A 16,619-nucleotide genomic window follows, 5' to 3' on the forward strand; every position below is an offset into this window, starting at 1 on the left:
TCGACGGCCCGTGACAAGAATTATCGTCCGTGCCGCGACGATTGATTAATGGGTGGTCGGCTTTTTCGCAATTGAGACTCGCGCTCGACTTTCCCTTCGGCCCCGTGTCCCGAGTCCCGAGTCCCGAGCCGTGAGCCCTCGGGGTCATTGGGAAAACGCGACGCGAAACGCGCGAAAGGGGAGAGAAAGAGGAAGGTCGAAGAAATCGGAGAACGGATTCCGTGCGCTGCGGCCTCGACGCTGCCCGGGCGTGGGAAGTGAAATACGAGCGTTGTAGACGGCCAACGGCCATTTCCATTCTGCCGGTTTAGTATTGGCGGCCACTAAGTCTGAACTAATTTGCTTATTAATATTTCACAACAGCGCCGATCGCTCTGGGGGTTCTTGATATATCGCCTCCCCTACCCTCGCCAACCTCCTCCCTCTCCCCTCTAGGACCTTACCTCCCCTACTCGAAATCGTTTTCTCTCGGGCTTCCCGTCTCCTTCTCTTATCTTATTTGACGCATCGGAAGAACCCTCGAAATCACTACCAACAGCACCTTTTCTTCGTTCTCGTAACTACACACCGGTAGACCACTATAAGCTCGGAGCGTGTCTTGTCCGTGCCAGGTGGTCGGGGATTCGTTTCACTGACAGTGAACGCGCGCCAGCTTTTACCGCGATCTGCTCCACTGGCGATGACGCTATCGGCCACGCGACGTCTGGGTTCTCTCTTTCGAAGAACGTGCGAGACGTTTTATAGCCCGGATGCACGCGTTATACCGTAAGCTGTTAACCCCTTTCATTAACATGGCTCGCGAAGCTGTGACACTGGCAGAGGAACTTAAAAGGATTCTGTTAGCGACTGGCAGCTCCAGAACGCGCATCGCGTCTTCTTTTTATCCTTAGCCTTCGTGAACCTAGGCCCTCGAGTTCCACGAGTTTCCCGGGAAAATTCGAGCGCAAAGGCCACGTAGCGTCGTTTAACGAGCGTCCCTTCAAAGACACGAGCAAGTTACGTGCGGCGAGCGGTTCGACGAAGGTAATTACCGCGCGACGAGCCGGCGCGCCGCGATTAACGTCGTTAAAGCTCACAGCCGTATCGGCGCGTTTACGATCCCTGACGAATCCGCGTCGCAATAGAGGCGAACGCGCTGCGCGCGGCCATGGAACTCGGGGGGATATTTGGGTCGTGACGACGGTGCCCGTCGCAACGACGCCGACTTAAAGCCTTATCCTGGCAGAATGACAAGCACGAATCGAAAGTTATTTCTGTGAGCTCGATATACCTGCTTGATTTATGTCTGGCATCGGACAATAACTGCGACTGTATCGCGGCCTGCATAGGTATTTTATAACCCTGCAAATAGCCGCGACGTCGTCCACAGGGCTTCTCGGAAGCTTCGATTCCTCAGAACTCGTTTGACCAACCGAGAGTTAACGTTCGATATCTCCGGTTCCTTCGATCGCTCGCCTCCAACGACAGCCGGACCGGTTTATCGCTGACAGTGTATCAAAGAAGAGTCGGAGGAGCTTTTCACGCTCGCGTCGAAATAAAGCGAACGCAAGAGGGCAGAACGCTGGTTAACGTGCCATTTTACGTCACATCAAAGCTCCGTCACATTGTTGGTAAGTGCCTGGCAGAACTCCGAGCATTCTCTGATCGAGACTGCGCGACCATTAGTCTACGAGTAAATAGACGTTTAAGACTGCTAGACGACCGAGAGGTCGTCGTCATCGTCGTCGTCGTCTTCTTTCTCCTTTTCCTCCTCTATTCCGTCTGCGAGATACTCGGAAGCCCGCGTTTCAGTTCCTAGGAAAGGAGGACGATGCGCGTGACATCTTAACGGTACCTCTTGCGATTTGCTAGGCGCGAAACAAAAATCGCCCTATATCACGGCTTCCTGGGAAGAACGGTGCTGGTTGAAGAGAGAAAAAGCCAAGTAGGTCTTGGAAGCCGTTTCTGAGAAGCAGAGAGAGAGAGAGTAAAAACGAGTGGAGACGGATTCTATTATTCTTGAATCTAGTTCAAACACACTCGGGCTGCAAATCTGGCAGATCAAACTACCTCGTAAAGTCTATCAAGAGGCTCGTAATGGAGGTGCGAGAAGGGCTGGTTTATTGCTCGCGATTTTATTCGGGGCCTTTATTGTCGCCGAGCAACCAATGTGCGTTATATAGGTCGCGGTCCACGGCGTGGCATCCAGCTTTGTGGCCCACCCAGGTCGACGAGCCAAAGGAGCGAAAGAAAGAAGAGTTGGAAGAACGGACGGACGAAGACAGACGAGGTGGAATTATTCCTTCGTGTGCCACGCCCTGGCTGCGGATTGTGTTTTGTCTATCTTCTAGAGCAGTGTCGTGGTCCACGCTGCCCGGAAACGTCATCCCCTCGAGACGAGGTGACACGGTCGTAGACCTGGAACGAATGAGATCGACCGTGGGGACTAATTCTAGTAGCGTCTGACTTGGCGAAACAAATAATGTCAAGAACGAGCGAGGACGTTCTGTCGGGTTAACTCGCGAAATTTTGTGGATTGTTCCACACATGTGGATGTTTCAGAGGTGTGACGTTTTCCAATTTTTTTCGATTGTTTTTCTAACACTTCTATTACCTAAAGTTTAACGTCGAAGGTTGGCTTAGACCGTACGATAAATTCTAGGAACGGATATTGTCACCCCTGCTGTTGTTTAGGCCACGCTATAGGGTCTCGTTTTGTTTTCCGGGATTAGGCAAGGGGACTGGAACGAGGACAAGGATGCCACCCACGATTTATAAGCCACTCCCGGGGTCGGCCCAGGGGGTTGCCACCGACGAAGATACAATTATTTGATCGTCGAGCAACAAGTGGTTCTGGGGAGGTTTGCGGGGGATCCTCTATTCTAGTCGAAGAGATTTCGATGCCTCGATAGAAGAGGGGCTCTTGCCACCGTCGAGATCGCCCCACAGACCGATAATCCTACTCGACCTAGCGTCATGTGTATCGAGATTGCGATATTGTAATGAACCTGAGGGTTCGGTGATCGTCAATCCTATCTCAGAAACAGTGGCGCTGTTGATTCGACAATTATTTAACAAACAGATTTCGCTTTAAACGGGCGAGTAAGAAATAACTTTCAAGCAAGGAAAAAAGTGAAGAAGCATTAATTGAACATCCACAATGTTAAACCATGTGAAATAGAAGCTGAAATTAGTTTTCTGAGATGGTCGAAAGTGAATGAAAGAGGCGGAAAAACAGAAGAGGTAATAACGCTGATGGAGAGGAAGGGAAAGGAGACGCGTGTCTGTGCAAAGCAAAGACAAGACGCGGTGCAACTCCCCGACCAGTTGTTCCGACGTTCCACCGCGACGCCCCTGACAGTTAAGTTCGCTAAGACGGATCGTAAATTACGCCAATATTTCCGCGAAATCCTAACAAGATTATAAAGTAGATTGTAGCACTGTTCGCGGCGGTTGCGGCCGCTACCTCTCCCTTTCCTAACAGACCCTTCTGGACCTCTGAGCTCGGAGCCAGAGGGCTAGCGCTCGATGGAAGAGAAGGGAGACTGGGAATTGGTTGGCGTAAAGGGGGTTCACGGGGGCACGGAGGGAAAGAGAGATCTATTTATAATGCGTTTGCGTCTTTGCAGGGGCCCCAGCCGGTGGAGGCAGTAAATGTCGCGTGTATTTCATATGAAACTCCACCCCCTCCCGGCAGTTCTTCGCAATGCCAATCTCGGTCTTTCGCTCGTCTGATAATACCGAGCGCTAACAAAGTTAACCCGCGCGAAGAGACTCCCCTCAGGTCTGCTCCCACTCCTGCCGTTCCTTTTGCTCTGTCTCCGACGACGTTCTTCTGTCTCGTCTCTCTTCCTTCAACCCTACTTCACGGCCCTCTGTCTTCTTTCTTCGGCTACTCGAGAATTGCCGAGCATAAATGGCAACGGGGTACGTACTCCTGATTGAGTACCTTACTTCGCCAATAGAAACTTTTTTGCTGAAATTTAATCATAATTTAGCGATGAAAGAAGGAGCACCCACGGAACGACAGATGACCCCTGACTCTCGTGCCATCGAGTCGAGCGTACTGAAATTCCTCGAGAAGCGCGTCAGAACTGGATTTTGTTTGTTGTCAATAAGTACTCTCTCAATTTAACTTTCGTAGGTGTTTATCCCACTTTGTTTAACAAGAAATAAGAAAATTTGCAGGCAGCGCAAGGCGGTACAGGGGCAAGTTGAATGTGAAGGAGCTTAGGGTACCGCAAGAGCAGCATATTGAATAGATCCAGGACCGTCACGCGAGATTCTGGGAAAAGTCGTTTCGCGCACGTCCGAAAGGCTACGGCTGGCCGCTGTTTCTGCGTTAGTTAATAAAGGCTTCCGACGTAGTCGATCGTTATTAGATCGGGCACTCCTCCGGCTCGTCGATCCTGCCCGCCCCATATACTTCGCAATAACCCATAAAATGCAACATTTTGTTTCGTATACCAATTACCCCCACTCTGAAATGCATCAGCGGGCCGGTCGTGCCATTAAAGATGGCTCGTTTCGGTTCTCGATCATGGCCCTGGATTCCAATCGCGTTGGACAAAGAAACGCTACCACATTATTTCCGTCTTGGCATGTACGTCGTATACCCATTAACTGGTTAACATTTTCTGCTGGGAATGTTCAAGTATTTAAATAAAACCGGTTATAGGCAGATAATTCACAATAGGAAGAAAAATGATGTGGAAAGTGAAACCGTTCGTTAAATATGCAGTAGGCATCGAGCGGGTAGATAAAGAAGAAACAATTTTTCATGATAGCGCGAGTAGTGATGGGTTACGCTGTGGTTTATGCTGGCAACAAAATGTAAACCATCCGCGAGGCTCGAACCAACTTGCGAAACTTTGATGCTTCAATATCGTCTTCTCTGGTGAACTGGGTCCGAATGTGCCTGACGTAAAAATGATTTCTCGCTCCTTCCGCGATTGGCCTTCACTTTCCCCTAAACGACGTCTATCAAAGATGTTAAGTGGAAAGGTTAACCGGGGTGAGGGGTTGCATGGCTCGGGTCCGTGCAGCGGTCACCCCCACTTTCAGTTCTCGAGGAACCGCGTGAAATGATGTGCAACGATGGCACATAACGCCTATATGCCAGTCGAATGACTACTTTGGCTGGTTGAAGGGAGCATGCAATGGCCACCATTGCGGCTACGGCTCGAATACGATGACGGGACGCGGCCGCGGCGGCGGCGGTGGCGGCGGCGGCCATTATAAAAATAACTGCTGATTGGACGCCCTACCAAGAAAAGTCGTAATCGCATCCTGAAATGCCTCTTCTCCCTTTCCTTCGGCCCCTCTTTCTCTCTTGCTCCCTCCCCCGCCACTTGCTTCTCCTTATCTTTGCATCTTCCTCTCTGTCTCCCTCTTTCGCTCGCGGATTTCTGCTCGGTGCCGAACAATGAGTAGTTTCCCCCTTGCTACCTCGTATATCTTCCTCTCCGGTCTTGCGCGTCGCGACGTCCACGTTTCCTGATTCGGGGTTCGAGGAAAAGGGGTAGTTTGCGTCACGACGACACTCCCAGAGGAAATTGGCTAATTTTCTTTCAACGTGTAGCTAAAGGAGAATGCAGTAGACTGTTGCTATTTTAAAACTATGCAGCGTGTCGTACGGCTCAACAACCGCAAACATTTTATGGAACGCTTTATGAACGGTATAGAATTTTCGTCTTGACAGACTTGGTGGAGTGGCAGGGATGGGAGGCAGGGAGGATTCGGGCGCCATTTTGAGAGCATAGCTTTTATCGCCGCGCCCTATATAGGAACATTATGCTTGGGTTGCCGGGTTGCGCGTATATCAACAATAATTGCAGGGCCAATAATAAAGCCGGAGGGGCCACGCTCGATAGCCCGAAATTGCTGGTTCCCCTACCCCAGCCTGCAACGTTTTATTGCCTCCACTCTCGAGAGCAGGAATGGCGGCAGCCCCCTTCGTCCTTCTCGATGGCGGATAAACGATTCTGCGATACTATGCCCCTAGTGGCGAAGGATAGTTAATATTCTCCTAGAAAGTTCGCGAGCAATTTTTCTCCTGCCAGATATTCCAGAATTTTGTTTGCGACAAATGAGATTTCAGATCACTCGACGAAACTCAAGCCACTGTTTAAGAATCTCAAGATCGCTTTTCAACTTTTCGAGGGCACGTCGAAATTATCCCTAGCCACCTCACTTCTGCTCCGCAATCGACACCTCGAGTCCATCGAAGCCTAATTACTTCCCTCGCTATTATTATTGCAGATTCTGCAAGCATTTCCGCTCCTTCTCCTGTCGTTATTATTCCTTTCGCAGGCTGTTGTTGCTGGTGCTGTTGCCGATCTACCGACGAGGCGTTTCGTACGGAGTATCGTTCTCGAGCTCGTAAAGAGCTGCAAAGGAGAGCTCGCACGCGCGATAGTCACGAGTATTGCCCTTGTTAACGCCCCGTTAACTCGAACCTCTGGACAAACTCGTAAAATTTACCGGCTTCGAGCCGCTGCGGCGAGGGACTACTACGTACACGACTGCTGCTTGAATTTTCGCGTGACTTTAAATCGGGCTGAAATTACGTGTTTAGTGCAAGCATCGACTTGGGCATCGACTCACGAGAACGTCTTTGCTCATCTCCTCTTTTCCATTTTTTCGTTAACTGCACCCTCGGCTGGATTCCAAGAGTTCTAACATAGTCATCGGGGAAAGGAGGTAAAATTAATGGCTGGAGTACGCTAGTGCTCTATGCCAGAATGCAAGGGTGCCTAGTTCAGCTTGTATGGATCACGATTCACGCGATGTTCCCAATTATTTTCGTCCACGAGCGCGTATTTACGAGCGAGACGCGTGAGATTACGGTAACGCGAAAGCTCGTAAAGAGGACGTTTACGTACACGTAGGTGAACCGCGAGATAGTTGCTATTCCTGTTAACACCCCGTTAACGCGGATCTCGAACAGCCTCGTAAAATTGGATGACACGGTTAACACAAGGTATACGTCAGCTGTGTCGATCAAATCGCTGTCAAGTTAGTAGGACCTAAGCGAGCGGGATACTTACCAACCGCCCTCGCTGCTTGTCTAATAATCGTAAAGCCAGAATTTGCAGCTGCATGGCAGAAAGGAAGTACCTATATAAACAATCGTGTCCTGCGTCTATCTTGTGATCGTGGTGGATGACTTGTTCGGTCTTAGCAGTCTTGAAAGAAGGATCGCTTATCGAAGTATTCGATCGATCGCGACTCGTCGTTTCTCTCGATTATCCCTTTGCCTGGTCAATCTTCCTTGTTCAGCACCTCAGAAGAAAGAGCTTTCTTTCCCTTAAGTTCAGCTCAGTTCGCCCTTTTCTTTGTTCTATTTGGCGCACACGCGCGTAGGATACAGGTAAAGAGATCGTAAAAGCCGCGGCGCTCGCGTGATCGTTACGAATTCGTTACTGCTCTCGTTAACGCCCCTCGCTGGAAGCCTTGGACAAACCTCGTAAAATTTCAGCGTTGCGGCCCGCGTAAACCAGCGTCGAAAATGCGCCTGAACCGATCACGTGACGGATAAGAAGACCCGAGTTCCCTTCGAACCGTGGGCTTCAATATCGGCTCTGCCTTTTTTTTCCTTGCTCGTTCCCTCGCACGCTACCCTGTAATCGCGTAGTCGCGCTTACGATGCGTCGAAGATACCTTGAGTAGACTTCAGGCGATCGTAAGAGGATTGAGCCAAGGACGATATCAATCGCGAAAATATGTTTTCTTAATTCGAGTGTTCTTAATCATCTGTTTCGGTTTCAGGGACCCCTATCAATCGGCTGCCGATCATGGCAAAGTCGGTGCTGGACCTGTACGAGTTGTACAACCTGGTGATCGCTCGTGGCGGCCTAGTCGACGTGATCAACAAGAAGCTCTGGCAGGAAATCATCAAAGGCCTCCACCTGCCATCGAGCATCACTTCCGCAGCGTTTACTCTGCGCACCCAGTAAGTAGATCGTGAAGTTTCTTATCCGGGACCCTTTTCGCAGTTCGTGCCCATTCGCTGGTAGTACGAATACAATGAGAGTCCCCGTGCCCGACGAACGCTCGTCTGAGCATGAAATCTGCACCAATGACTAAGAACTCGGCCTTTTATGTTCCTACTCCTCTCGAGGAAGCAGCGGCCTTCCTCCAAATTGTTCCGTATCCGCGCTCTAGATCGCTCAGCTGACCCTTTCTCCGACGAATCGTTCCAAATGAGTTACATCAATAGGACCCACTTCACCGTTTAAAAATACGTTTATCGCCGCGGCTAAAATTAATGCGAGGAGGTGGGATAAAAAACGAAACAATCGGGGGCGTCGCGAAGAACATCAAAGCGGCGAGCACGCGTTCCGAGGACAACCGTTGTTTATAAAACGCTATCATCATTACTGGTGGCGAGCGTGAACACCAAGAAGAATTGTTTGTGTGCTTAAGATGGCGGCTTGTATCAGGAACGGCGTGTTCTCCCGTGAAACGAAAATATACTGTGCGCCGCGGCACAAAAGAACATCGGCCAGAGGGAAGACACAATATTACCGCGTTCGTGGCCGTGCTGCGAACACTCTAAACCGTGGAAAGGCTCGCGCCGATTTAACAGCATTCGTCACCTGCTAGAGCGACTTTGCTCGCCTCTCTTCGCCTTCCTGCTTCTGGGCCGAGCCGAAGCGGGTGTCAAAACAAAATGTCCAGTAGAGCGGCTTTCGGCGAACTCGGTTGTTTCGAGTCGCGGAAGTACTCGGAAAAATACGAGACAATTTCTCGGAATCAAACGATCCCCGAGGGCTTCCTCAGCCAGCGTTCTTACTATTATTAGTCGGGGCTTCCGGGTGTACGCCGTCTCTGCATGGAGCATTATTCCAACGTTCTGGTAGCTTTGCGACCTGGCTTCGTTTAGATCGAAGTGAAATCTGTGTACTCGAGCGCGAATACCCTTCCGAGAGCATTAACTCGGTCGTCGGCCGCGTTACGTTTGAAATCGGGAAGCCTTCCTCGCGATCGATGGGCTGGATGATAATAGAGTTACTTGGCCAGTTGTGCTAACTTTGTGTCGGTAAGTTAATATAAATTTGTCGGTCCATTTGCAAGCGACTGGCTATCTTCGTCTGTTAATTCGCGACGCCTTCGAGGACGTGACTAATCGAGGGCTAGAGGTTTCTCTCGACTCAGGGATCATTTCGTATACAGTATAACTTCTCTTCTTACCGGACGCGATTCCTACTGTGAGCCTCTTTCCCCAGTTTACTCTTACAAAAGGGGTAAACGGTGCAGAAGGAAAAGGAGGACAAGCGAGATGGAGTGGATGGAAGGCGACACGTCATAAGTAGTGGGGCCTAATACGAATTACACGTGAAAATAACCCCGCGACGCTCGGTGCGTGACGCGCGACAGAACGTCGGGACGCTGACACATCCATCATTCCGGCAACCGGTTACCTCCGCCGGTGGAACAGGGACAGACGGAGGAAACGAACATGTAAAAGGAGACGCCGCTCCACGCCAGCCTCTACCGGCCGGTATATCGAGGAGCTACGACTATATCGAGCCACGCGCCTCGAACGTCTAATTATTTATACCGCGAGGGAGGTTGCCGCACGCGTCCACCGATCGCGCTGAAGGATAAGCGATGTTTTCGACAAATTCGATGCCTGCTTGCCGGACGAGGCCAGAATGAATTATTTCCAAGGAGGACTGCTGCTGGGAGAGTCGGATGGAATCGAATCGTTGAATGGAGGAAGATGAACGGCTCGAACCTTTTGGCAGCCGTGGAAGCTTCTGTGCTAGTTAGCGAAAGAATATTGCCGTGGAAGAATACAAAGCGCCTTTGGCTCGAGTGTCTCGACTCTTGGAAAGTATCCGAACGTACCAGGAAACCTGGTTCTTTAATTAATTTCAATGACGTCTGCGGCTCGAGTTTCACGACAAGCTTGTTCTACCAGCGCAACGAGAGTTTGATTATCACTTAGAAAGAGAGATTTATGCGTGGCTTCATTGATGCACGCCAGAATGCAGGACTCGCGCGTTAAAAGGTAGCGAAACTGTGCAGCCTGAATCAAGAAACTTGTCGCTAGACGGAGAAGGAGGACTCGGAGGAAGAAGAAAACGGCGATGGGGTGATGGAGGAGGGAAGGGCTGAGCCAAAGGGCTGAGCCAAAGGGCTGAGCCGAAGCGCTAGTTTCGGCCGCAGTCTGGCAGACAATCGTAAAAGCCGAACGATCCCTTCGCGAATTATAGGCCGCGGTTCCCCTGCCAGAATATGTCTATCCACGAACGTGTGTGCGAGTACTGATCTTTCTTCTGCCCTTCGCCTCCACCAGGGGCTTCTTTCAGCCGAGAGCGCGTCAAAATAAACAATACTTACGAATTACATCCTCCTCCCCCTGGCTCGTTGCATTCCTGTTGAAAAAATCGATTTCGCGCTGCGGTTTTGGTACCCTGTAGACACTCAGGGAGAGAGGGCTACTTGCTTAGCCTGATTGCTTGGAGCTCCGTGTGAATGTGCTCCCTCTTTGTATTGTATTCTGTGTGCCAGAGAACGCTGCTCCCAATTGCCTGTCGCGAGCAGCACGATGACTGCATCGTTCAGGTGCAATTAGCACAGTCGGGCCAGAGCATCAAAGCCAACATAGTAGCCCATGGAGACGCGGTATTAAATTAAGCGACTCATCGGGCGACGCGCGTCGTACAGATCTGCCTTGCCAATTTCGCGTCCAGCGAACCACGACGTCTTCCTCGGCCCGGTGGATAATGCTCGGCTGCGTTTCCACGCGATTCCAATTAATAACGAGCACCAGTACGCATACGTTCTTGTCTCGTAGGATTTTATTAGACTCTCGCTGCACGAACTCTTCGTGGAGCTTTCACCAACCATGACTTTTTAGTGGGACCGAAATAGTAATTCTCCGCTGTGACTCGCGTTTTCGAAAGTCGTTTGCATCGTTCCGACTTATGGCGATTTCTTTCATCGAATGAGTTCTGTTCTTAATGTTTAATCTTTGCGTGCGCTCGCGCCTCTTGAAGCAATATTGCTTTAGAAAGCGGCGAGATAACATACAGGAAAATAATTCAAGCTTCAAGCGAGATATGGAGATATTTAACTAATCTTCGCACTTTCTATACACATGAACTTTGTTGCGTTTCCAGGTACATGAAATACCTGTATCCGTACGAGTGCGAGAAGCGGCGACTGTCAACGCCGGCGGAACTCCAGGCAGCGATCGACGGAAACAGACGGGAAGGACGACGAAGCAGCTACGGGGCGTATGCAGCCGGCAGCGGTGCGGCTGGCGAAGGTCTCGTGCAGAGGAACCCTCACACGCCGAATTCGCTCGCGTTGCATGCGCAAATGTCACCACTGTCGTTGGTGACGGCGGTAGCAGCGGGCGGCCAACATCACGGGCCACAGTCTCTGGTGAACGGAAGTGCCGCCCACACGCCCCTGCCACATCATCCTCACCATCCACAGCATCCCCAGGGAACTCTGGGACAGCCACCAAATGCCGGTCAGTTGATGCTTTCTGAACACTACTGTTTGTTAAGATTAGGTTCTCAGTAGGTACATCTAGTGAATGAAAGACACGTAGCGGGGGAATGTAAACTGGTCTTATAAGTTTCAGATGCCTGTTCTTCGTTGCTCTTGCAACCTCATTACATTTCTTTCGTGGTCTCGTTATACATAGAACTCGCGGGACATATGCTCAATATTTCTTCTAATTGCAATGGAGATCGATGGTTGTTGAACGACAATTAAGAAAAAGAATGGGGAGAGGGTTGGTAGAGACTCCGAATGTTTACGCGTGCGACGAGACAAACGGAGAGTGGAAACGAGATAGCTCGTGGAGGGAGTAAAAGAAAAGCGGGTTTATTTTAAATCGGTAGTTAGGGTTCCAGGCCTCCCCGGAGATGATGATGCGAGAGCGAAGGAGACGTAATTGATTGTACGATCCTCCGGGAGACAGGCGTTAACGGATGACTCTCGCTAACGAGCATTCCTACTTCCCTACCCCTTTCTTCTTCCTTCTCGCCCCTACTACGATCCACCCTTTCACCACCCTCTAACCCGCCATCGGACCAATTTCACTCGACCCTTTCTCGTTCCTGACTTGCGCCGCCCCCTCGATTTCGCGTTTGCGTTCATGTCATGTCTTTCAGCTTTTCCACGCAATCAAGTCTCCCTTAACTCCGATTATTCTGAAGCGAATTATAAGAGGGGGAACAGTAGCTGGTTATCTTGTTTATTGTTACCTATACTTATCATAAGTTCAATTTTCTTAGATGCAGTGGATCAATAGATATTAACAAGAACCACATTCCAGTACAAGTATTTAGAATCAGTCAAGAAACACCTTTTCTCATATTCAAGCATTAAACTAGGGAGAGCTCGAATGCCAAGATATACTTTGGCAAAACCACAGTTTGTGTGGGTCATTTGTTGAGACGTCGGAGCGAGAGTTTCATTCGATCGTACCCTGTCTGCTAGACGTTCTCCCTCCAACTACCCTCTCCTGTTTTCTCGCTCCTTCGAGCGCTCCCCTTACCTCTAGCGACTTCGATGAGACAACGCCAATCAACAGCCAGTCGCCGTTTTAATTTAGTATCCCACGAATGCTCGTTCAGACGAGGTCACGGCGCGACGTCGGCTTTTAAACGCGCGATTGACGTGGCCTACCGTTTGATCAATGGTTCCATGGACGCTGGGACGTCACTCTCGTTCCCCCAGCTATCTCGATGCTTTTGCTTCATTCGAGCAATTAATGGAACTCTGGATCTATCTTGCACACAGGACCTATTCCCGGAATGGCGCCGTCTGAGTTCGAGGCACGTATGGTCGAGTATGTGAAGCTGCTGAACAAGGAGCTGAGGAGCGCGGGAGCTGGCACACCGCCGCCGATGATCCATCGACAAGGAAGCGCGTCGCCACCGTCTTCCACGCCACCGAGGGATGGGACGTTCAGCGCTTTGGAAATGTCACGACTCACCCTGTGGAATATGTATAACAATAATACACTTTATCCAGGCGTTGGACACCAACCGCCCTTGTCTCCTCAGGCTTCTCACTCGCCAGTACCACAAGCGTCTAGCCCAGAGCCTCAGAGGGAGGCCTTGGATCTTGGACTCAGGTGAGAATTACTTACTAAATAAACATACGGTATAATATTTTGTACCTTGAAGTAATATTGTATTTGATTGATCTTCCAGGTCGTCACCTGTGTCTTCGTCGCCAGCGAGACAAAGTTCACCCTCTTCGGGAGGCAGTCTCCAAGTTAAGAGGGATCCAGATCTGACAGGCACCCCAGGACCTCCACCAGCAAAGAGGCTCCTTTCAGACGAAGATAGCCCGGCGGATAAGAAAATCCCAGCCTCCGTGGGTACGCACATTAAAATTTCCAATCGAGGTAAGTGAACTAGTCGACAAGACATAGGAAAAAGTACAGCTGAGGAGATATCCCCGAGCTTTGACACGATTCTTGATTACAGGGGACGGAAGAAATGGGGACAATTCCTTGGTAGTCAGTATGGAACTGAACGGTGTAATGTACCAAGGCGTTTTGTTCGCCCAAACGGATAGCCGGACCACGAACAGTACAGCAGCCAGTAATAATAACAATAGTACGAAAGCGTCGCGAAGTGTGGTTTCGTGAATGATGAAACTAACAAAGGAGCCGCACAGCCTACCCATGATGTCGCGATACGTTCAATTAATGATCGTAGCATACAACGGTAGCGATAATGACCGTATAGTGGATGGACAAGACTGTCTGTCGTAAGTTAATCGTTAATCAAACGATATTCGCAATTGTATAAATTTCAATTTATTATTTCAATTAGATCATTCCTTTTCGATTCGATTTGTGCGCTCTTCTTCTCGCAAGCGCTTAGATCTGTTTAGTTTAGTCTAGGTTTCTCAATCGTAAGATACACTTCGTTTGAAAATACTTGAATTTGCGTTGTAGTCACAGTTACGCTCTCATCCGATTCTTATTACTTACCTACTTTCTTATTTCCCACTTTTGTTATTTCACGATACACAGTTAGATTAATTTGTTTCGACAACTTTTTCTTTCCTGAATTCTTCCTTCTTTCGTTCAAATTTTTGGATATCCAGCGTGTAGAAGTTCGAGTCGTTGCTTTGTCGAATCAATAGAAATTATACATAAGTGAAATCGAAATCATTGGCGACTCGTCCGGTAGGCTGCTCCTTATCGACGACGATCGAATTGTTATCGTGTGATTAGTAATGTATGTATGATTTGTGTGCAATGAAGAAAAAAGATGCCTTTTTTTTAATTATATTTTTCATGCCTTGCATTCCTTTCGTTCAAGGAACTTTCGGGAGTATCGCTCGCATACGATCTCGTATCGTTTTTCGTTCACGTCGATCGAACGTGAAACAGAGAAGCTAGTAAAAAAATTTATGAAGATAAAATGGTTACACGAATGACGCGGCCACAACCGGGAATTCTACTCTCTCTACCTTAACTGGAAGCACTCGGCTAAATTGAGAGTAACACGTCCGGGGAACGAATTTCAGAAATGGATCGATCATTAGTCCGTTTTCTTCTTTTTTTAATCGCTTTATCAACGAATCAAAACATATTTATTTATTACTGCCGATTTCTCGACGTCTCGAGACTCATGCGTGGATCAGTTTCCACTTGGTGATTTTTTTCTCGCCGCAATGCATAATCTCGAGAAATTGGCCCACTTCCAATGTTTTATAGCATTTTAAATCAGTGCGTGTACATTTGTTTTTTACCACGACTTACAGTTAGTAACTGTTCATGTCACTGCGAGTGTTTAGAAAGTAAAAAAAAATGAGTGTATGTCTGAGAGAGAGAGAGAGAGAGAGAGAGAGAGAGAGAGAGAGAGAGAGAGAGAGAGAGAGAAAGTACACACACATACCCATATAGATATATATATATATATAGAGATATATATATAATGTACGCAACACGCACGTATACATATAGGAAATCATCCAGCTTACCGCTCGTTCGTTAAATTGTACATAGTCATGTTCGAATTTTCTTTTTTTTTTGTTTTTCTTTTGCAAGGGACAGAGCTCAGTGCGACAATTTATAAGAGGATAATCTATTATTATTATCATCATCATTATTACTGATAAGTATAGAGAAAGAGGAGAATGTATTATGTATCGTGATCTTCATTCGTCTACGCACGAGTAACTTTTTTCATTTTCCTATTATCTTTTCTTGCTTCGCAACTGCCCAAAACACACAGACAAGTGTTAATCAAGCGGGTGATCGTTTTGCTTTTTCGTTCGTATTGTCGTGAGGTCATTGTCGCACGTGAAACCAAACAAAAAGCATTCTCGATCGAACGAAAAAAACTGAGCATGGTGATCCTCATTGCCTCGTTCTCCTTTCCTTGTATCTCTTTTTTCTTTTTTGTTTTTACTTCTCGACGTTTTCGCGCTATTACATATGTATATGTATCCTAATTCGGCAGAAACGAGCGTTAGTCAAAGAAAAGCATTTACTCTTGCGTAGCAATCGAACGTTGAATCGCTAGTACGCGTTTCTGGTAGCTTCACTTTTGGTATGGAATTCTCGCTTTCGAAGATAGATAGTGCAACATTTGGGCCAGTTCAATAATTACCACCCGAGAGATGTGGAATATCAAGGAAGGAGAATCTATAAACGTATAAATAGTGATAACACACAGCAACACTCGTTAACTCTACGTAATGCTTAGTACGTATGTATGTAACGCGCAGAGAAAGAATCTTACACGTAATGGACATGTACCCTCATAGAAGAGAGGGATAGAGACGTAATCGCGAGGCGTTGAGAACCGAGAGTAAAGTACATTTTCTTAGTCATAGTGTTTAGGATACAAATTTAGCAAGGGTAAGATATTAGCAGAGTAGCACGCGCGACAGTTAACATAGGGTATAGGAAACAAGCGAGAGAAAGAGGGTCCGCAAGCCTTCACCGATTTCTAGGCAGACGGCGAAAAGCGAAGATTAAATTGAACATAATTTTTGAGACGTTATGCGTGTCGATCGAGAAAGATGAAACTGTTTTATTGTTTATAGCTCGAAGGTTAGGCCAAAAAGACTGTTACATAGGACGAATATTCTATATACGGTAGAGATAATTTCTTATTATGGTTATTAAGAACGATATTATTATCATCGTCGATATTAAACATAACGACGCTATATTACTGCTATTCCTAATCATTATTATTAGTATTATCGCAGCTATTTACTATTATCACATTGTTACGGCGTGATAGCGACTAACGGTTCTAAATAAATGGAAAAAAAATTATAAAAAGATCTGCGCCGAAGCAAAAAAAAATGGAATCCTTGTAGCTCCCCGTATCTCGTATGAAATTTCGGGCAAAACGTATGTACATCTTCGATTTTGAAACTTAATAAGAAACACAAATACAGTTTTTGCTCTAGTTTGATATTTTCTTTTCGAATGGTGCTAAGTTTGTCCCCTTTATTTTTGGCTGGATTCCGAAACGTGAAATTGACACACGTTATTAGAAACGTGATACGTCAAGAAATGAAGTTCGCGTAAATACGCGAGGTTGGAGCTTTTCGTCAAGCTCGATTGTGATTTTTGGTACGAAGTTTGAGAGGCAATTGTTAACGTTTATCTGATTCATAGGTATTAC

At 47.9% G+C, this 16,619-nt stretch overlaps 1 protein-coding gene across 1 annotated transcript in view; it reads left to right on the top strand.

The window, feature by feature from the left end:
* Retn (retained) overlaps positions 1-14,812 on the top strand; it is an 85,402-nt gene extending 70,590 nt beyond the window's left edge. Inside the window, exons 5-9 of the mRNA XM_076380148.1 lie at positions 7,750-7,933; positions 11,112-11,470; positions 12,751-13,087; positions 13,167-13,363; positions 13,446-14,812. Of these exons, the coding sequence (XP_076236263.1) occupies positions 7,750-7,933; positions 11,112-11,470; positions 12,751-13,087; positions 13,167-13,363; positions 13,446-13,609 (1,241 nt within the window). The 3' untranslated portion in view covers positions 13,610-14,812. The remainder of the gene's footprint in view (positions 1-7,749; positions 7,934-11,111; positions 11,471-12,750; positions 13,088-13,166; positions 13,364-13,445) is intronic.
* Positions 14,813-16,619: the final 1,807 nt, after the last annotated feature.

The sequence above is a fragment of the Calliopsis andreniformis genome, chromosome 6 (assembly GCF_051401765.1).
Source record: "Calliopsis andreniformis isolate RMS-2024a chromosome 6, iyCalAndr_principal, whole genome shotgun sequence".
NCBI classification, from domain to species: domain Eukaryota; kingdom Metazoa; phylum Arthropoda; class Insecta; order Hymenoptera; family Andrenidae; genus Calliopsis; species Calliopsis andreniformis.